This window comes from Rhopalosiphum maidis, chromosome 1, assembly GCF_003676215.2.
Source record: "Rhopalosiphum maidis isolate BTI-1 chromosome 1, ASM367621v3, whole genome shotgun sequence".
Lineage (NCBI taxonomy): Eukaryota > Metazoa > Arthropoda > Insecta > Hemiptera > Aphididae > Rhopalosiphum > Rhopalosiphum maidis.
Genome location: NC_040877.1, coordinates 50,225,918 through 50,249,125, shown reverse-complemented (window position 1 = coordinate 50,249,125; position 23,208 = coordinate 50,225,918). Strand labels below are relative to the sequence as shown.

The 23,208-nt window shown below is 25.3% G+C and overlaps 1 protein-coding gene across 1 annotated transcript; it reads right to left on the bottom strand.

The window, feature by feature from the left end:
- Positions 1–3,562: 3,562 nt before the first annotated feature.
- LOC113549523 (galactokinase-like) lies at positions 3,563–21,219 on the bottom strand. The gene is made up of 9 exons (XM_026950870.1): positions 21,063–21,219; positions 16,142–16,319; positions 8,466–8,661; positions 6,713–6,842; positions 6,511–6,636; positions 5,976–6,157; positions 5,727–5,883; positions 3,976–4,096; positions 3,563–3,883 (listed from the first exon to the last, which is right to left on the bottom strand). Exons 1-9 carry the CDS (start codon positions 21,188–21,190, stop codon positions 3,770–3,772), a joined length of 1,332 nt encoding a protein of 443 aa, XP_026806671.1. The 5' UTR covers positions 21,191–21,219; the 3' UTR covers positions 3,563–3,769.
- Between the last annotated feature and the right edge of the window lie 1,989 nt (positions 21,220–23,208).

Here is a 23,208-nt window from a genome sequence, read left to right as displayed (position 1 = left end):
TTAACACGTCATAACGTATTGACGTATTATACGACAGCAGGGCCGGTCTACAGAATAGACTCATGGAATAGAATAGTTGTCAAAAAGTCAATACAAAATGTATAAATTATTGATAATGACTTGCATTCTCGCCGAATGTCCCTTTGCCAAATACCTACGGTCGATTACACTCAATCGAAATCGAAAACAGAAAGTAACGGATTATTCTTTTGAGGAATAAAACGACCTACGCAACTGTCAAATGCGATTAATTTTACGACAGTACTAACTGCAGGTAACCTCGTGTCCTATAAAATAATTTATTCGTATTTTTTCTACATAGCTATTTTATTACTTACAACCCGGAAAGCGTATTATCTTCGTGTGGCAAATAAGACAGTCGATAAGTAAACACATCCGGGTTATATTAGGTATCGCAGAAAAGCATCACGTAAAGAATATATGTTTAAAAAAATATTTTATTGATTTTACGTATGATGATGACAGTCCAACGAAAAGTTATTAAAATCATACACACATACACAATGCACACGATACATCTATATTTTACATTACTTATGTAAACGCAGTTATAGACATATAACTGTTTATTGAACAACGCGTGGAAAACACGCTGCCAATGTTTTGGTGAGAATTTTGAAACATTATAATACATCGCCATTCGCCATATAGGTTGGATTTTGTGTCTAGTATGGTATTTACTATTTTTAATACGAGGAAAGCTAATATATAATAATGTTCGATAGCACATGCATTAATTCAGAAAAGAATAACGTTTTTGAAAATATTGTTTTTACTTACATAATTTTAAGTCGTTACAAATCAACTTTAAAAAAAATTATGCTTTTTTTAATCGTTTCTATTTTTAAAAAACTGGAAATTCTGAAAAATGGAAATTTGGATTTTTAATTTCATATTCCTAAGCAAAATATTATTCAGAATGTTTTGATTTATGAACATCAAATATGAAACAAACATTTTATTAGTTATAAGTTATAACTGCTTATAAGTAACTAAAGTTTAGACGAGCGAAGTAAACCTGCAAAATGTACCACTCCACTCCGCTCATCTAAATTTTAAATACATATAAATATAATTCATAAGTTACTCATCTAAACATCAATTTTTATGTATACAAACATTACAAACACACCGAAAAAATAGTCTGTATTAGAATAAGGAATTTAAAATTAATTATAACTCGGATCATTCACAAATCATCCAACTCCTCTATTATTTTTCACAACTCGAAGAAAACTGCACCCATTTGGTCTATATATATAATGTTTGTCACGCCACTGTTCACATCGCAGGAATTATATTGAAATAGTGGACTATACTTATTGCGTGTAAGGCTTAACTACGTCGAAATTCTTTCTGAAAAACTATGTTATCGATACGATAATATTTATAGTTCTATATCTATGTATATTTAATAATAATTATATTAATACTTTAATTTTTTTTTTTTTATCAAATGATTTATTTACAATCTGATATTATTTACACAATAAGTGATTTATAAGATTACAGTGATAGTATAATGACACGGAAATACTAGAAGGAAGACCCAGTGACCACGCCTCATTATTTATTTTACAATTTTAATTTTAAATTATACTGTGTATTATACCTTATGTATGTATATTTTACCTTGAAAAAAAGTATTTTGACTAGTCCTTTTTAAAATGGCATGAGATATTATCCGGAATTAATAAGGAAGATAATTTTTGAATAAGCAGGTTTGAATGGCTGAACAATTGTTGATGGCATTTTTTATATTGATTAATTAATCTAGCTCTTTCACAGTTTGTAATTGAAGGTCTTTATATAAAAGGATAAGCTTTTAATAAAAATTTGTGATAATCCTTACTTGGAATGCTATAGTAGAGTATTACTAGTATTTATGTAACGATAAGATAAAAATATATTTATGCATCAATGGTGTAAGGTTATAAATTTAAAATTACCGATAACATGTCTTGAAAATATATTCAATTGCAGAAAAAATACAATATATTATACCATACTGTCCCACAATATAAATATGTAATACAGTGATAATATTCATTCAGTGGCGCCAAAATTCATATTCAGGTCTTGTGACACACCGCTTAGTCTTACGAGTGTCGTGTGTATACTTTGCAGGTATTGTAGACCACTACTCAGTGTTTATTGTAGCATACTGGTGGATTATATGCAGCATATATAGTATATATATTCCACAGTTTATGAAGGATTTAATATCCATGCAATTATGTGGGTGGGTGGTAAGAAGACGTCGTGCACTTTTTACCAGTAATATTTACGTTTGTTTTACTAATCTTTAGTTTTTACTGCTAAAGTTATAAAAGATGGATAAAATTATAATCAAATTAATGAAAACATTTTTATAATCTGCTTAAAATTTAAAATTACATAATCAATATTATAATTAAAATGATAATGTTATTGTATTATGAGTACCTATACATTTATGCAAATAGAATATAGATTATAGATAATATATATAATTGTCAACTTATTTTACGAATTAATTTTAATAAGTCAATTTATTTTGGTCATAATTACTTATATAAACTTATGATTACCTAGTTAAAATCTAATTTGATTTCTAAAAAAACGATAAATTGTTTATATTTTTTTTTTTTAATATTTGTTTTTTTTTAAATTCTCATTAGTTTGTGTGATACGTTAGTTAATAAACGTATATAAGTTTTCTTTCTTCTGTTTGTATGTACGCCGATCTAATATCTTAAGACCCTCACTGATAAATTCGGTATATTCTGCATCTTATTTTAATGTTTTAGTTAAAATATTTAAATTGGGTTGTTCTTTCTACTAGATCTTATTAAATTTTCCATTCATTTTACTATTTTAGTCTTTAATGTATTTATGATATAATAACGAAATGAAAAGCAATTTAAAATAACAATAAATTAAATTTGAGTTATTCTGACATTATTCGACAAAATAGTTATTAAAAAGTTTGATTTTATTTTTATTTTATCAATTTTTTATTAGATATTATCAACTAATCACAAAACATCTACCTACAGGGTACAAGCTACATTATTATCCATGATCTTTGAAGATTTTAAAATAAAATGATAAATAATTCATATTTTTATTTAATAATTTTGGGGTAGTTTTAACTTTAAATAATTTCAGCAGATAAATATAACGAATACAAATGGAAATAAATAATAATACAAAAAAAGTGTTGAGCGGTACGCACACCACCGGTAAGAAGATGCATATTCTACATTTCCACAAGACCAGCTACAATTACGTATGCGTAATGCTACTGAATCCATTGTGGAGTACTGACATTAATTGTACAAGTTATAACACTGTAGTAACTATACAAAAACTAACAATTTATTCATCGGTATAGTTTTAGAAAGAATCGTGACGATGAGCTATGGAATATAGATATCTATATATTGTATGGTTATACTCCACGGTATAATATCCTTCAATAATTGATTCCAAAATTGCAATTTTTAGTTAGGTATAGGTTATAACAATTTTTTCTAAGCGTATCGTAACTAAAATAAAATTTACTACTATATTAAAATATATATTATATGCATATAGTTCTTATTTATGTATATCTCATAAAAAAAACACGTCTAAACATAAAACAATTCATAATAAATGTACACAACTAAATACATCATGAGCGATTTTATTATTCAATACGGTAGGTACCGCATAATGAATAATACGGCTTTAAACGGTTATTGGTGAAAACACGGCCGGTGTACTATAATTTGACAATTTTCGCTCCGCATGACGGCGAGACTATGTAGAATTTCGGACTTCCTTTGTATTCCAAACTAATGGCACTAACGACGGAGTTAACGGCAGCCTGGTCCACCTGAAAAGCACAACGAAATATTAATAATAATATTATAATTACACAGCGCGGACACGCGTAATTCCATATAATTGTAGCTCTGTGGCCCTAACCAATGTGACTGTGCATCCACCGAAACCTCCTCCGGTCATACGAGACCCAAGGACACCTGGCACTTTTCTGGCCAATTCTACCAACTGATCCAACTCTGGACAGGAAACTTCAAAATCGTCCCTGAAAAATATAATAACAATTAACATTGTTACGAGTGTTAAGAGAAAGTTATGAACAAGATATGAGTGTTTTAAATAGGATTCAATAAACACGAATCGTATAATATATTATTATTATGTCATATAGGAACCGTCTTATAATAATAAAAAAGGCGCACGACGATATCATTCTTTACACATTTTACCATATTATTTAAAGTAGGTAAGTATATATTATAATACTCGACAGTTACGAAGATTTTGTTGATAATATTATTAAACTAATAAATAATAACGCTGCATTGGCCAGTAGGTACCGACAATATGATTTATTAAATTTGTTATACATACTTTAGATATTCTCATTTTTTCAACACGATCCAGCACTTAGAATATTGAAAAACATATTATAATATTACAACGTTTAGTTAAGTTTTAGAAAACATTTTTCGTTTTAATTACTTTAAAAAATTCTATATTTTTTTAATAATAATAATACAATTCAAACTAAGCCAGGACGATACAAAATTGTAGTTTTTACTTTTTAATACATTTTTATAATACCTATATTACTTAGGTATAACTGTATAAATGTTAGGTGAGAACTATGTACACCTGAGTCCTGAATAGTAACAATATACATAATATATATATTTTTTAAATATAAGTTAATACAAAAAATAATTTATACGTTTAGGATCAACACGTAATATTAAAATCAATAATACATAGTAGGTAACTAATTGTAGTTATTATCAATGTATGAATAGAAAAATTAACATGATTGTGTTACAACAATGAAAAAAGTATACCAACATCATTGTATTTTTAAACATACCTTAAATTATTTATTTTATTTGAATAATAAAAGTAAAAACTGAACAGTAAACACAATCAATAGCAAAAAAAAAAAGACTGTTCCAATTCCAGAATATAAAATTGTAGTAAAAACTGTAACATCGAGGTAAAAATATTTTTAATAAAATATAATGTGCACGAGTGTCATTGTTTTTTCTTTACGCATGACCTTGCATTGCGTGTCGATATGTAACAATAAACTATTTGAAACCGTAACAATAAAAATAAAATCTGTAAATAGGTCCGTGGTTAACAGAATAATATAATAACCAACATTTAATTAATAATAAAATTTAAATAATGATATGCATAATAATTTATGATGCAACAGATATTGTTCCAGGAAAAGTAACTAAGTTAACTTAAATTAATAAAAATATGTAATGTATATGATAGAAGCATGGTATCATAAATAATATTATCATGGCATTAATTATTTTTGGAAATAACTCACGTTTTAACCTTACTCCTCTTTATTATTCATTAAAAAGTATATTTTTATATGATAAATTAGATAAAATAACTAATTACCAAATATGAATAGTACTTGGTTTTTTTAAAACATCTTATTAATATTTTTTTATACGTTCATGTATTAATTTTTTTATGTTTTCTTCATCATCGTATTTATCGTTATAATTGATAAATTACTAGTTATATAAGTTGACACCTATACTATTATTGTCTATTACTATTAATATCACAACTCAGCACTCGTTAATCAAAACAATTAAAACCTTAAATAAAAAATTAGAAATTGTGATCAACACGTACAAAAATGAATATTAAATTACCTTAACGAGTTATGACTAGCATTCATGAGTTCACCAAACGATTTGTAGTCGCCACGTTTTAATACATCAGCAGCGGTTTTTGTTCGTTCAATTTCCGTTATTACGTGTCTAGCGCGCTTATATATTATTTCATTCATTTTCCCATTCAAGTGTACTTCTGTTTAATCAAAGCGTAAAATAATTAACACCCTAAGAAATATTTTATGTTTATAAATTATTATTATAGTGTTGAAATGTTGTTGACTTTACTATTCAAGGTTTCCATCGTGGCGGATCTGAGACTTTGAACGTTTAACAAATCGCTTGCTTCTTCGCATTGATATCGTCTCAGCTGGTATTGGCTACTGGATAATTCATGATGAACATTGGAGTTAGTTATCAAAAACACGTAATTGGATTCAGTCAACGGAACGGGTTCGTATTGTAATGATCTATAAAAAAATAAGAAAAAAAAATAAATAGAATTAAAGAAAAAATTAAATCAAACAAAACCATTAGCTGACTTTTATAGAAATTAATCTGTGTGGTCTAAAATAAATAATATAAAAAATTGATTCTACAATTTAACCAGATTAATATTACAATCAAAATAATAATTTTAATGTCACGTGTAAACAGGAACAAGAAACTTTTTGTATACGTCTTTACATCGAATCATCCTACGTCCTTTATTGAATGAAACATATAATCAGTAATCACCCAATCATAAAAAAATTGGCCCTAGTCCAAATGACAATAGTAACGTTGCATTAAGATGTATATAATTAAAATATAATAAACATACTTGCAGTCTATGAGTAAAGCATGACCTTCTATTCCCATTACAGAAATAAATTGGTCCATTATTCCACAAGGTACTCCAGCGAACATATGCTCTGCTTTTTGGCATACCATGGCTTTTTGTACTAATCTGAAAAATGTAATTAACGGTTTAATTGTTTAGTGTTTACCAAACACTATATTGATATGCATAAAGTTTTCATTACTGAATTGTTCTATTTCCTGTAATAGCTTCGATGAATGAATAAGTAGCTACTTCCAGGGAAGCACTGCTGGACAGTCCACCACCCAAGGGCACGCTGGATAGAATTACGGCATCAAAACCTACTATTATACCTATATGGGAAAAATTAAAAATTGGTTTTTAATATACTGATTGAGTTACCAAGCTTGCTCAATGCTCTCTTTCAATTTTTCCTTTCTTTGTACATTTGTTAAAATTCTGATATTTGGAATTTGTAAAATATTATATTTTCAAATATTTATACTACATAAAGAACATTTTGTGAAGTTACAAACTTCTTTATTCCAATGAGAATAATTTATTTTGGAATTATATTATTAATAATTATTTATTTTATAGTTAAACAGATAGATTTTATAAAATCATCGATGTTTATGAATTCAAATGTAAACTACGAAATGTTGAGTTACTGTATGCACTAAGAATAAAAATTCATCATAATAGGTTTATAAGATATTTACTATGATGATTTTAAAATTATATTAAGTGATATATATCTATAAATATTTATAATTTGTAAAATGTATGAGTTAGTAGGCGCTGTAGACTAAATATTTTGTATATTAATTATATTCAAATATTATGTTTATATAATAAGCTTACATATATTTATACTCATATTAGTAAAACCATTATTAAGAATTATAATTATCCCACATAATATTATACAATACAATTGTACATAGAATTTAATACGTCAAAAGAGAGTAATTTGTATTTAGATTTTAATAGGCATAAGTAATTTACATCAATAGAAGTCGGATCTTATTTGGAAAAAATAATTTTTTATCACCGCATGACACTTTTTCAATGGTATAAAAACATGTGTACCAGCTTTAAAGTATGCTTAAAAATTCTTAAAATCAGAATTTGAATAAACAGTGCATTATTAATGAATAAAGGGAGCATGCGTTTCGTTCCTATTTCATACTAGCCAGTATACGTATTTGTTTTTTTCCTGCACATTATTCTTTAACCGTTATTACATTGTTTGATCGGTAATTAAGCTCCATTCAAAAAATCGAAATTTCCTATGTAAAAGTATCTGACGGTCAATTTCTGGGTCATAAAAAAATTTTTCTCGCGTAAAATAATTTGACTTTTTTATAATATTTTAGAAAATAATAAGAAAATAAAATTCTTCTATTACTATTTATTTATATTTCTTTAAGCAGTTGAAAGTATGCGTTTCAGCGTTTAACATAAAATATTATAAATTAATTAATTAACATTATTTAAACGAGTTTTTTATTACTTCTCCAGAGAAAGTGGTGAAGGACCACATTGTGGTCAAAAACTGTGTTATTTTCTCATAAATGTTGTAAGGACAATTTCAATTTTATAAAGATTGTATCTTGTATTCCCTGTCAATCACTGCAACATTATTGCCACTGTGAAAAAAAATATGCCAAGAAGAAAAAAATATAATTATATTAAGTAATATACGTTTTGTTAGTATAATATTTTAATGTATACAGTTTAGTTAAGTTATATTTATGTATTTGCCGGCAATTGGCATTAGTATAATAATTTGTGTATAAGACAAGTATCAATTTTTAGATGAAAAGCTCGAAAAAAATTCGTGAATGTTTACTGTTTAGTCTATAATGGTCTCTAATTTATCTATCATCGACGCATTGTTTGTTAATGACCAAACTAATTAAACAACGTATTATACTTATTCAAATAAACAGTACGTGCCTATGGGTACGCACTTTGGAAGCATGCGATCACTCCTTTGACGTAGTTGGCCCATTTAGGTGTGCCCACGTACAGCGGCTTGACGGTAGGAATTTTAAATTCGGTTTTATTCGAGTCCTCGATTTCATCGAAATCATTACATGCAGTAACTACGCGACATGTGTCACTATTGTTGGCTCGTCCCAGCATTATTGTCACCATGGGCAGTGCCTATAAATTGAACAGAAATATACAATTAATAAACATTTACAAAATAAATCATGAAAATATTTTCATTTGAAGCTTTATAAACATGTATGTTATAAATACAAGTATTTCCATAAAATAAAAATTCACGAATAAGTATACAAATTGAAATAAAAGCGGTAGGTAATATAAAGACGTGGGTATTAAAAGAAATTTTCAAATAAACCAGTTAAAATATAAAAGTTATATTATAATAACCGTGATCTAATTTATTTTCTTCGTCCTGCAACGCTTAGATAATAATAAATAGTTCATTATATTATTTAAGTACTAGTTCAAATGTCATAAAACAGTGTAGACACTTAGTAACATAAATAATAATATATGGTATAATATTTATTATTCCTATTACGATTTTTTTTCATCATGCACATCAAAACATTTTATAGAAATTCTAAATAAATTATTCATATAAATTGAGGCAATATTTTTTGGCAAATCTGCTTAAAAAATACTTTATTTTATTTAAAAAATGAAGAGGTATAAACAAGTGGTTAGTGTTTTAAATACATTTCAATATTTAATGCTTTAAAAAAATAAAATATTAAAAACAATTACGTGCTAAAAGCTTCTAAATGGTGGATTATTATGATGTCATAATATTATATAATATCACAATTCACAATGCAAAATATTAAATAAATACAGTCATTTTAAGTCATTTTGATTATGCTGAATTTTTATAAACTAAGAGACTTATAAAATTTAATTTAAATGATATATTATATAGTATCATTGTATCAATAATATTCATTATGGTCGAAACTAAAAAAAATTCCGGGGGAAGAAGTAGTCCAACATTTTTTTAATATAAATATTTATATATTATCCTATGGTATACCTTACATTCACCACTAAAATGTTTTAACTTTTTAATATTTCTGGGGAGGTCTGGACCCCTGGACCTTTCTCCCAGTTACGGCCCTGATATTCATAATAATATTATGTTATAAATTATAACAGTATATATGTGTTATGAACTTAAATTTTATCACGAGTCAATTTACAATAGCATTATTTTGCATGTTTGATTACAATTGTATATACAATTCATAATAATACATATAATTAGACGTTAAAAGTAGATAAAATATAAACATTATTAACATTCAATATAATTTTTCATTAATGTGCAACTTTCAACATTAATAGTTATTAAAATATCATCTCTATATAATATAAGAATATATAAATTTATTATATTGTACTCTAGTGATAAACATCAAAGAAACATTACACTAATAACGAATATCTAGTTAATAACTAACGGTACATAATTATTTTAGAATATGAGCAAAGTAAAAATATTTTTTTAAAACATTTTGTTTTCGGCTATTTTATCATTCTTTTGAAACAGTGAAAATACTTTAATCATTAACTTTGAGAAGGGTTTTTTATAGCAAATTCAAATTACTTTGTTTTTATGGAAGTCAAAAGTAAAAAAATACTTTTCAAACAATCGGGAAAAGCGAGAATTTTTAAGCAAAACCAATTTTGACAAAACCGTTTAATAAACACATGAAAGCTTAAAACATAAAAATATTAAGTATACATCATTATAAAAAAAGTATATAGTAAAATAAAATAAAAAATAAATTATAAGACAAAAAAAAAGAACATGAATATAGATCTAAATTTTTGTTGTATTTAAAAAATGAAATATTAGAAACTTGACATTTTTACCAATTAGTTAGCATTTTTATAAATATATTTTTTTATGATAGACATATGTAATTTTCGACTTATTTAGTAATTTTTTTTTTCTAAAATATTATATGATGTTCCTTATAAGTTGTTCCAACAGAAATTAAAAAATATCTAAAATACATAGCCACAATTTTTCTCATTTTTTGAGGGGCTATAATAATGCAATGTAAAGTGACCCTACACCTCTTTCTATACACAAGTATAATATATTACATTCAATTTTTGGGGAATTTATTGAAATATTTAGGGACTAAGCCCCCCTAAGCCTCCCCCGATGTCTGCCTATGATTAACATTATATGACACGTTTAAAGATTAAATTTTGATTTTTTAAATAACGAAAATGTGTAAATTATTTTGTAGGAAAAATTCATAACATTTTTAATTGTAATACCCTAAGTGGCTAAGTTTGATAATCTAATAAAAGATTCATATTACCTCTTTTATAAGAAATTTAAAAAGAAGTTAAGTGTAAATTCACATACATTTTTCATGAGCGCTTTAAGTTCAAAATGTTAACGACTTTGGATATTCAAACGTATATTATACTCGGTAATATAGTTTGACAATTTCATTCAAGGTTCCTCGTACATAAATTACACTTTCTTATATGCACATGCACACTTGAAACCTACTATACAGCAAAGCAGCTTCTTCAGTTTTTTTTTATTTTTTAATTAATTATAAATTAGAATTAAGGCTAAAATTGAAAAATTATTGAAGTCGATATTCGTTATTACTCGAAAGTATAAAATAACCCTTTAATGTCTACCTATAATCTTTTAAACAGTTTTAAATCAATTTACAATAGCAAATAATTTCTATTTATAATGAACTATTATAGTTTAACAATATTAATATAAAATATTGCCTGGATATTTTCCGTAAAAATATTCACATATAATTGTAGATAATCGATATAATTTACAAGATTCACCAAATATGCTTACTCCCTTATTATAAGTACTTTAATTATGCATTTAATAAAATGCTGATTTTAAAACTAACAATTTAAATTTACTTTGAGACTGTATTTTCACATAATATGATTTGCATGCGTTGAGCGTTCAACGCTTTATAGGTTGATGCAAAGATGGACAAGTTAATGAAAATAATTAACTCAAGTTAAGTTAAGAGGATACAAGATCGATAAGTTATAAGTTAACAAATTACAAATTTAACTTAATAAGTTACAAGTTAATATGGAGAAAAATAATAACTTCACTCAGTTTCAAAAAAAGTTAATTATTTTTTTTAATTAGTCTGTAAATCACATAAAGAGTGAATGTGTCTTTCTATTTTTTATTTATAAATTATAAAAAACAATTTTATTGAACTTTTATCATAATGTACACTTATATACTCTTTTACTTTTAATTTAAACTATACAAAATTATTTTATCAAGAAAAAGAACAGAAATGTTTGTGTTATTATAGTATTGGATTATTTTTATTTTATATCAATATAGTAATATTTACGTATAAACGAACAATTTTAAAATGTTTTGAACTTGATTGATTTTTTTTTAAATCAACTGAGAAAAGCCAAGTTATTTCAACTATAAATTAAACTAGTTAAACTCATAAGTTGATTAGAAAATAAACTAACTAGTTAAGTTAAAAGTTTAAAAAAAATTAACTTTTTAACTTAACTTTAACTTTTTAACTAGTTAATGCCCACCTTTGGGTTGATGAGTGTTCTATAACGATACAAACTGTTTTTTTTAGGTTAATTGTTGGGCAGCTAAATTTTATATAAAAAAAAAAAAAATGTATGTATCTATTTCGAATTAAGTAAGAATAGTTTATGAGTGATTTGACTTTCCATAAAAATAATTATAATCCTTAATAATAGTTTGAAATTACATATAAAATAAATAAATACTAGTAAATATAATACCTGCTTAATATATTGAAAAGTTTTTACAAACATACTAACAAATGCTAGTTACTGTAATTTTCAAATTAGTTCATAAAGTTTAATAATTTAGAAACTACTCGTTCGAAATTTGATTTGACACCAACTTTTAAGAAAGAAATAATCTGCTATGATTCATTTGAAGTAAAAAAGTTGGTTCTAATTAGATTTGTGTGTACACTATAATCCTGAAATGACTTATAAAAATCTAAATACTTATAATATGATTTTTAAACTTGGCAATTCTAAAAATCACAATTTGAATCAATAAATTATTAAAGGAAAAATGTTGGTAAGCTGCATGCTTGGTGAATCAGTCCATAAATATTATACTTTATTTTTAAATTCTGAAAACAGTGTTTATTAAATTTAAAATCTCTTAATATTTAGATATTTAGAGAAATTAGTTAAAAATTAATAATTACTAATGAATTATAATTAATGCAATTTAATTTTTACATTCACTAAGATTAAAGTCTATTCACTATGAGACATTGAAATAATCGTTTATAAATACATTTGTTTATTAAACTGTAATAATTCAATGATAAGAAAAACATTAAAATCGTTATTTTTGTTATTTGTATTATTATTCATTGACGTAAGTAGTTATACAAAATATATATACAAGTTATCAGGGTGAAAGGTTTTATTCTATAAATAATTTAATGTTTTTAACTAGCTCAACTCAACTTCTGATTAAGTGATTAAGGAAGTGTTTAAATTTATTCAATAATATGTGTATGTGAGTATGTTTGTTGTAAATAGAATAAATATAATACTCAAGGCATCATTTGAATCGCAAAAGGTAACAAATAAGATAAACTACGATTAACAATAATGTACTTTAAACAATTATAAAATATGTAATTTAATGATGTCATAGTTTAAAAGCCAAAAATAGGGTAATCTAATTAATAAGTACTTAGATATAAATACAAAGTTTATGTATGTAGTAAACACTGCTATGGTTACAACTAACGATACATATTTGATAAATTACTTAAGAGCAATTAATAATATAGTACCTATTATGATCATTTAATACAATTTAATTTAAAACTGTATTTTTTGCGATAACCAACATTATACAATATAGTTATTAATCACCAGATAATATTTAAATTTCAAAAATATTTAAATTGATAGATACTGTTATCAATAAAAATGAATCAAATTAACACATAAATTAGTAATATTGGTAGAAAATATTGATTTAGTTTTTATGAGAGTATACATTTTTTTTAAATAATTTAAATGAAAAGTTTACTTAACTTTTATACATGTAACATGACCGTAAATCTTTAATGTTCTATACCTGATAAATATTAAAATTAGTGACCAATTATAAATAATCCTGTATTAGAATCCTATGAAATTTTCAATCGTCTTGAATAATATGTTAAATAACAAGTATTATACTAGATATCTATAAACCATATTATATATTTCAAAATTATTATTATTTTAAAATTGAATTATTTCAAAATAGTTAAGTGTGTTAAGACACGTATTGAAATATTCAAGTTTAATTGTAGTGTAAAGTATAAATAAAACAAATTACATAATTAATATATAATACCTAGTAAGACAAAAAATTATGCACATTAATTATTAGTATAAATACAAATATATGTATTTTTGTCTAGTGGACGTTAAAAAAAATGTACTAATAAGGAAGTGCATTAAAAAAAAAATTATTTGAGAATTAAACTTATTTAATAAAAATTATAGGAATTATTATTAAAATTCATACAAAAATAAAAAAAGAAAAAAAGAATATAAATATATAGACGCAATAAAGAATTATGAATTATAGGTATATAACTCATATAATACGGACTACGGTACACATCATATTTAAAATTTAAATTAAGTATGACAAATGTTGTTGTACGATGTTAAATTAAATAGTAAGCTTTCAATAATTGTACGATAACTCTAAAACCAAGTTTATACTTGGTCATGCTTTTTACTTATTCATGATGAATACGATAGAAAATGCAAAAAAATACAAACACTAAGAATGAATAATGAATGTGAATAGGCATTACAGTCTATACGAATACTGACTATACTGACAATAATAAAATGTACGATTTTTACATACATTTTATATGATATAAAAACGATGTACCTACCTACAAACAATTTTGAACGACCATTTAAATATACGTATACACTCACGTAGGTACCCTTAAATGATCAAAAATACGTTGTTGATAAAATTATGTTCACTAAAACTCTAACCAAAGTTATTAAATTAGTTTTTAATTCATATCATAAATTGTAACACGCCTAAACGCATGTATAATGTACATTTTAAATACAGGGTAATATGTATGAATTATTCCGAACATATACAAAGTAGTTAACGCCACATATCAATAATATCATAAATACTTTATCAGTAACAACTACATGTTTCAACTACACCTATATAATACAAGGTGGTACTACACCAAGAATATGCTCATCACTATTTTTTCTTTAGTAATGAATTTATTCAAATCCTTCAATATTTTATGACATTTAAGTCTTAAAGAGTGTCTTGTGGGCTGTGGTGATATAAACTAAATTGTATAATTAATAATTGTTAAGAATTTTAGAGTATAATAATAATTTTTTTATTATATTATTAAGTAATAGATTAATTAAATTTTATAATTTTGTAAAATCATTTATAAGAGATATTATAGGTATCCTTAGAATAAACAATTTAACAATTCAGAAAATCGGATTTGAATTTAGATAAATTTATAAAACCATTAAAATTGTTTTCATAATTGTACGTTTAACGTACTAAATTGTACGTTTATAATAATTAATTTTACTGTTATTTCTTGTATTAGAGTGAATTGAATTATTATCAAATTTAAAGGTAAGAATATTATTCAAGACCAGGATCCAGGATCTTTTTAATATTTTAACTTTTATTTGTGAGCATTATAAAATAAAAAATAATAATTTAAATAATGTATAGTTTTTGTTTTTTTAAATGCATATAACTTACTTCAAAATTAAACGAAAACAAATTACCTAAATCTTTAATGTTTTTTGGACAAAACGACCTTGATCTATTTATTATCAAAAATATTGTCTATGCGTCGCCGTGAGAGTAATTTAAGGCTTCCAGTAATTATTTTTCATATATTACGTTTTGGTCGTATTTGGCTCGATATGTTAGTTGTTTGTCACTAATTATTTATTATTGAATTGTTGTTGTTGATTGTGATTTTTTTTGTGTGTGGGGGAGAGGTTATGGATTGTTTTCTTAGAAAAAACACCAAGTAACTAATACAAAAAATTTAATAAATAAAAATAAAAATGTATAACAGGTCAATCATTAAAACAATGAAATTAATTTAAATTTAAGTACCCATTCAGGCGTAATTTGTGCGACCATCATACAAGTATACAGGTCACTTAGGTTTCGAGTGTCTGATGAATACGACTAATAAACATTTAAACCTAAACCAAGTTGATTTAAAAAAACTAAAATTGACTTAATATATGTTGTTTAACAAATAAACGATTAACAAATCGTCTATTTCTAAGAAAATTACAATACCTGAATCTAACTATCACAATTCGAAATGCGTATTTTTACCTAATGCGGTACCTATATCTAAGTGTAAAAATGGTTTGTTTTCTCATTTATTCAATATTCAACTACAATTTATATATTTATAAACGTAAAATCATAAGTCAATACCTATTCTTTTCTCTTATGTATCTACTTATATATATTATTGAATTTTTAATTTTATTCAAAGTAATATACAAAATAATACATATAAATTATAATTGATTTACTCACCATAGGTAATACGAATCCGTCATTATAATCCGTGTGTTCTCCAATTAAATTTACTCGTCCGGGTCCAATACCCAATTTATCAGGTTTTTCAACATCTGGGAAATGTTTTGCAAAAAATTCAAACCCTCTTTCTATCAGTGCTTCGGTTGTTTCGGTTTTTATTATTGACATTTTGAATCTAAATCATATAAGTATAAATATATTAAATATGAATGTAAATAATAATTATAGATGGTTTATTCCATAAAAAAAATATAGGTATTCAGTGAAAAACACAGTATTAGGTATTAGGAAGTAGGTAATAGTTATACACATTGTACACATTATGTTTTAAATAATTCCTAGTTATTGCTTAATGCCTTAATAGTAATATAGGTATAGTAGAATACTAGAAAATTGTTAGCATTTTGAAATCGGGATTTTCTTTGATGTATATTGTATACGTTTATTTTAAAAAGTGATAAGTACCTATTACAAATATTTTTAAAATTTAAAGGTATATTGAAAATTCTATACAAAAACCTATGCAATTCAATAACCTTTGAACTTAGGAATTGATCAATTTATTTATTTTATATAAAATATAAGCATATTGATTAGCGGTACTTACATACAATATTTTTTATAATAAACAAAAATGGCAAATAATTGGTATCATATCCTCTTAAGAAATTAGTTTAATGTAGTACCTCTAGTGGAACGCGTAAAAACGTTATTAAAAAAAAAAAAGAGTAAATATAACCTAATATTTAGAGTTAAGACGTATAAGTGTATTGAATTATATATTTATAATTTGTACTTTATAGTAAGTTAATATATACAATACAATAATGTTTTATCAAAAATTGATTAGGTATGGATATAACATTTCGTACTGTTTTTTTTTATTACATTTTCGTTCTAAGACATTGTTTTAATGAACGTGAGAGTAAATTATTTATTTCGATTCAAACTTGATTCCAGGTAATATACAATAATATTTTTTCGATCTATGAATATAGTATATTATATTTTAATGATGATAAATATCGGAAAACATTATAAGGGTGTCAATTTTATATTAAAAAATACACATAAAGTTAGATTATTTTCTAAGTAGGAACACATAGAATTATTTTTATCTATTTAAAAAAAAAATAAACCGTTAATTGTATTAATTAATAAAGTTTAAATTCCGAGCAAATTAGTATTGCAAGCAGTAGCGCAGCATGATCTATGAAACTTGATGTCTCTATGGCCTATTGAAAGCGGACTGTGGAGGCCCCCTTAAACTTAAACATTAAATTATTAAATATTGATTCATTAAAGAAAGAGTCTAATGCTACAAGTCAAAAACTGATAATAATATCATTTTTGTACTAATTACAATTATATTTAAAACATTAACATTGTATATTTAAAACCAACTTTTTGAATCTTTATTTGATTAAAAAAAATAATTGTAGAGTGTTTTTTTTTTAATGTCATGATGAAATTACTGTGACTCTCAACTTGGATGTAGGATGTAGGTAGGTACCCAAAAGGCCTGGTATGCCATTGATTGTTGGTGTTACAAATTTTATGTTATCAGTTATGAAAAAATGTTCGATAAATATGTAGCAATTCTATACATACAAAAATGAAATAAAAATAAAAAAAAATATTATAATATTTGTATTTTTTAATACAAATTATATCTATAAATGGTAGTCTTCTTAACATGTAAAAAACATTTTTTAAATAATAAATGTTTCACTTTTTAGTATATATTTATGTTTATTACGTAGCACGCACAAAATTATTATAAATCGTCGTTACTGATTTATTTATATACAAACGATAAGATAGTCTTAATCTTTAACAATTGTTTGTATTTTTAATTATACTACTTGCTCTCATTTAACGCTTAAGTTATTACTACAAAATAAGTTTTTTAAATTATATTTTTATGGTTATCACTTTTTAATTTTTTACTTTTTTAATAACAACAATACAACATATATTTTTAATTTAATATTCTGGAGCAGAATTTTATTTGCAATATTTCAATGTTTAAAAATACAATTTTTGATGAGAAATTATTAGTTAAAAGCGTTTAAAGTTTAGTTGGATGGAGCAGTGGATAAACATTGTGTGGTGTATCTCTTGGTCATAACTTGTCTATAAATTTTAAATATTCATCTAAAATTAAATTTTTATACATCCATCAAAGTACTCTGAAAAATATGTTGCTTTGAAATAAGAAATTAAAAATTCATGTTATGTTGAACAAAGGTAAATAAATTAAGATTAAAAAATATCTATTTTTTAAAAAATGTTATTTTGTAACGACTTAGAATTTTCTAAAAAAAAATGTTTTTCAAAACCTAATTTTTGAAATAATGAGTATTCTTTGATAAAAAAAAAAACGTGTATAGGAGTGAGAAAGTGAATAGATGAAGGTAAACTGTGATATATTTTTATTTTTCCACCTATATATATTTTTATAAGCCATATAACTCTAAAACCTAACATAATCTGAACATCGACGAAGATAGATAGTTTAGGAAACAATTTTTTAACTTAGTCGAACGAATAACTAAAATCTAATTCCAGATTTTGTACCCTACACAATACATAGTAATACCATTTTAATTATACGAAAAAACTGATTTTCAAATTAGCAGTATTTTTATAATAAATATTCATCGGTTAACAATATAGTTCGACTAGCCTTTAAAATTTAGCATGTTCAATGTTCATTAATCTATACCTTGGGCCTTGGAGCTATGGACAATGATACATGCATATTATTATGTGAAATCAATTTCTATTAAATTACTATAGGTACTTATACATGTAATACTGTAATAGGGATATAGATACTTAAAATTATGAAATTAAATATATTTTACTATAATCTTAGTCGTTGAATTTTTAATAATTATTTGAATTTAAACAATATCTATTTTATACTTATCTCAAACGTTTATTATATTATATGCTAAAAGTTTAGTAGGTAGTTATAATCCTAGTGATAAGTTTGTCACCTAATAGGGTTATCTCGTATGAATACAAGTACTGTACTTACACGCGTGCTGGTTTTTTTAACGATAAGTTCTAACAGTCATTGGGAATTTCGTATTATTGAGTTTACTAAAACGCGAAGTGATACTTATATAGAAATTACCAATTATGATTTATAGCTATCATCTGCAAATTACATGTAACAAAATAAATTAATAAATAATACAATATTATGTTTATCAATCACTATACATAATATTAAACATATTATTACCTATACTATAAAATATTATATTATATTATGTAACGCTCTTAATTTTAGAAACTAGGTATGGCATTTGTGAGATTAAACTGGTAAACGATTAAGTATATAGATACCTACTTATTAATATCTAACCTACGTAGTTTTTTATTGTGGTTTTAAAACTATATTTAAATGGAGAAAACATCATCGTCATAATTATTATACCCACATGTTTTCGTCTGTTACATCATTATGTTGTTACTATTGCTATATAGTCAATTTAATGACTTCAAATTAAAAACGTAATAACAATATAGTCATTATTCAATATAAAAAATAAATGGACTATTTACTAAAATGTATTCCATATGAGAAATTTCTATATCACTAATGAACACGATACCATCATTTGAAATTTCGACTAATAACTTCGCGCGTTCATAACAATTATAAAATCGTTAACATTATTAAAATCATCGTAAACATTATGACTGACTACCCATTAACAACTACTGTTGTCAATCATTAAATCGTTAGTAATCATAATATAACAGGTCGAACATGATTAAATAATCGATAACAATAAGAGTGTGACGAATTTTTATTTTTAATCGCCGAATATCTGTGTGTGCAATAAATTGGTCATACGCGAGGAACATTAATCATTTATCTTTTAAAAAGCAAATACGGCGAGCTGCCCGATAGATACGGTTATATCAATTAGACACGTAACATATTATTATATATCGATTTAAAGATATAATAATGTATTGGCTCGATGAGTTCGAGAGGTCGAACAATTGCATATTCATAAAGATGGTATACAAATTACAGTTGACGGGAGGTCCAGCATAACATTTGAAATGACTGTTATCAAGCATTGTCAAATTATTAATTTAGCATGATTTAACGAGACCCTTTCAGAACAACGACATATTGTGTGTTCATATTTTTGTTTGTACGCTAAAAGCAGTTAGGCGTAATGCACGTTAATACGTTATATATTATAATGTACCTAAGCAGTACAGGTTGTGTAGGTACGTGATGTGGGACACAAATTTCCATTTGAATTACCTATTCAAAATTGACGGTAAAATAACACTGTGTGCAGTCAAGTACGTTATTGGTACGTATCCATAGAACAAAAACTAGAAACATTATTTTCGTTTTTTAATTCTAAAACGCACACATTACCAAATGACAAAATATTTTTAAATCGCGAACACGACAGCCACAACAGGCGTTCGCATAATATTATAACACGAGCTGTTTGAATAATGATAACGATTAATAACCGCGGACGAGCGTAAACGCATTGAGATCAGCAGCGTGCGCCGTCTTCATCGTCGCACATCATAATATTATTATACTATGTGGTACTTACACCATAGTAAATAGTAATTTTAATATCGCACCTATTATAGCCTATACTTACATCACCTGTCATGTACGGCTGGTACTGATTTCGAATAACTTTAGACAACAGACACTATACTTATCCGTATCACTATGTAAAGATATATTATTATAAACAAACAAATACGTAGGGTGCGGCGATTTTAATAATATATTATATTTTTATGTGAATAATGTAGTGAATAGTTAAACCTATTATGTCATTTGCATTGTGTAAGGCGCAGTGGAGTGGAAGATAATATGAAGACATAAGGAAAATAAAAAATATTTACGTACCTTCCTCGTTGCGTGCGGCGGTCAATTGAAACACCAAGACCGTACTGCTCGGACGGGCGGGCAAACCAGACTAAAAACTGTGATAGGTACCTTACGATAAAACGGAAAAAAAGCGCACACGCACACATACACGCGTGGTTTTATTAGACTGGCCTGCACGTTCCCCTACTCCTACGCGTATACACACACAAACGTGCGCACTCTCGTCACACGCTGATAATGTTAAAAAATATATAATATAATATAATTTTATATTGTATACGACGTGCTATAGCCGTATCGTGTTCCGCGCTTATTGCCACACACCGTACTGACGGTGCTGCCTAGCACCCTGCCATGGTACGCATCGCAAACAATATAGGTAATATTAGGTAATAATTATTATTGTTTTACTACGGTATATGCTACAGTGGTCCATGAGCGTGATTAGACCTAAAATATTGCACGGGGACGCTAAAATTCTAACTAATTGTACTTTAAATGAGCTTCACTTACCTCCTCACTATGAATGTTTTAAATATTATGTTTGTTCTCTTTAGTCTCTATAATAAATTCATAATTAATAAAGATTTTACCTGTTGTGCAATAAACGATAAAATATATACATTGCAGTAATAATGATCAAATATAATATTTTAATAATAACAAAATATCAAAAATGTGTCAAATCTAATTTTTATTAAATACATTTAATGCAATAAAACGGTTTTATTTCCATTATAAGAAAGGCCAGACAAAAAAAAAAATTACTTACAATTGATTTCAAAAATATAATAAAATAACTTATAAATTAATAATTTTAAAAAAATGACCAAAGATAAAAAGGGTTAGATTTTTTAGGGTGCTTAAATCTCCTTAGTTACGTTTACAAGATTTATTACAAATGATACTAATAGTAATTGTTATATTTGATCACATTTGCATAGATCAGTTGTTGACTTGCTGAATACTGTGTGTACGACGAATAAATTTGTTAGAAATAAATTGGGTTGACTCTGAAACACGAAAAAAATTTGCATCCCTTCAAATAATTTAACTTAATCTAACTTGTAAGGACGAAAGAAAAAGGCCCAAAATCCTCTGGGCATCAACCATAACTACTTAAATAATTAAATTTATGAGCATACCTGCAGTAATGACTATACTTACGAACCATTAAAATAAATAGTAAAATAAAATAAAAAGTATAAAAAGTTTCCATTAAATAATTTTAATGAATTTAAATGAATACATATTATTTTATTTTTATTTAAATTACAATCGTATATTAATGCTATAAAATAAATGCTTTAACTGCTATACAGCATAGATATAAAATAAATGTATTATACTATATTTATCAAAATAATGATTTAATTAATTTAATTTGAATGTGTTGTTCAATATAATTTTTGTTATAAAAATGATGTGAAAATTATGTATGTTAAAAAAATGTTTTGTAAAAAACAATATACTTAGTCTATAACGTCCTCCTGTTCTAGTAAAAATAATTAGCGGGATGTCTCAAACTTCAAAAAATAATGGAGGAATTCCATCTTCCTACTCCATACCATAATTAAAGTGTTGGTTATATAAGTATCTAATAATAAAAAATGTATACAAATATTAATTACCTATACCTATAGATATCGGGTTTGATAGTTGATATGTATATACGTATACAGTATACCTGTATACCTACATAATATATCGTTGGAGTATTAAAGAAAGTGTCCTGAGTGTATCCTAAAATCTCTTTATTTAATGTCCTATGTGCATTTGTAAAAAGATATCACATAGAGTGTGCCCTAAAAGAAAAAAAAGGTATTTTTTTGACGTAGTCGGAAACCATGTGTTCTAATTTCTAGTAATATATAAACTTTTAAGTTTTGTATTCTAGCTTCTTCTTTTTAGTTCTGAAGAAGAAAGAAAACTATAGACATTGATATTAGAACTTTGTAACTATATTATGTAATATGATCAACTAAAAAAATAATTGTTTAACTGAAAGTTAATTAGAAGAATAAGCGGATAATTTAATAAATGGTTACATTTTGAAAACTACAATATTTTACCAATGATATGCATTTTAAATTCATTTATTTTATTTTTAATTTTTAAAATAGCATTTTTGTTATAAATTTAATAATATATAAACAAGTTTAAA

Bases quoted from the DNA above. Each gene is read 5' to 3' on its own strand.
- LOC113549523 (XM_026950870.1), bottom strand. From the start codon at position 21,190: ATGTGTGCGTGTGCGCTTTTTTTCCGTTTTATCGTAAGGTACCTATCA. The intron at 16,320-21,062 runs GTACGTAAATAT...TATATGATTTAG, and splicing joins CGCCGCACGCAACGAGGAAG to ATTCAAAATGTCAATAATAA. The intron at 6,158-6,510 runs GTATGTTTATTA...ATTTTTTTATAG, and splicing joins GCTTTACTCATAGACTGCAA to ATCATTACAATACGAACCCG.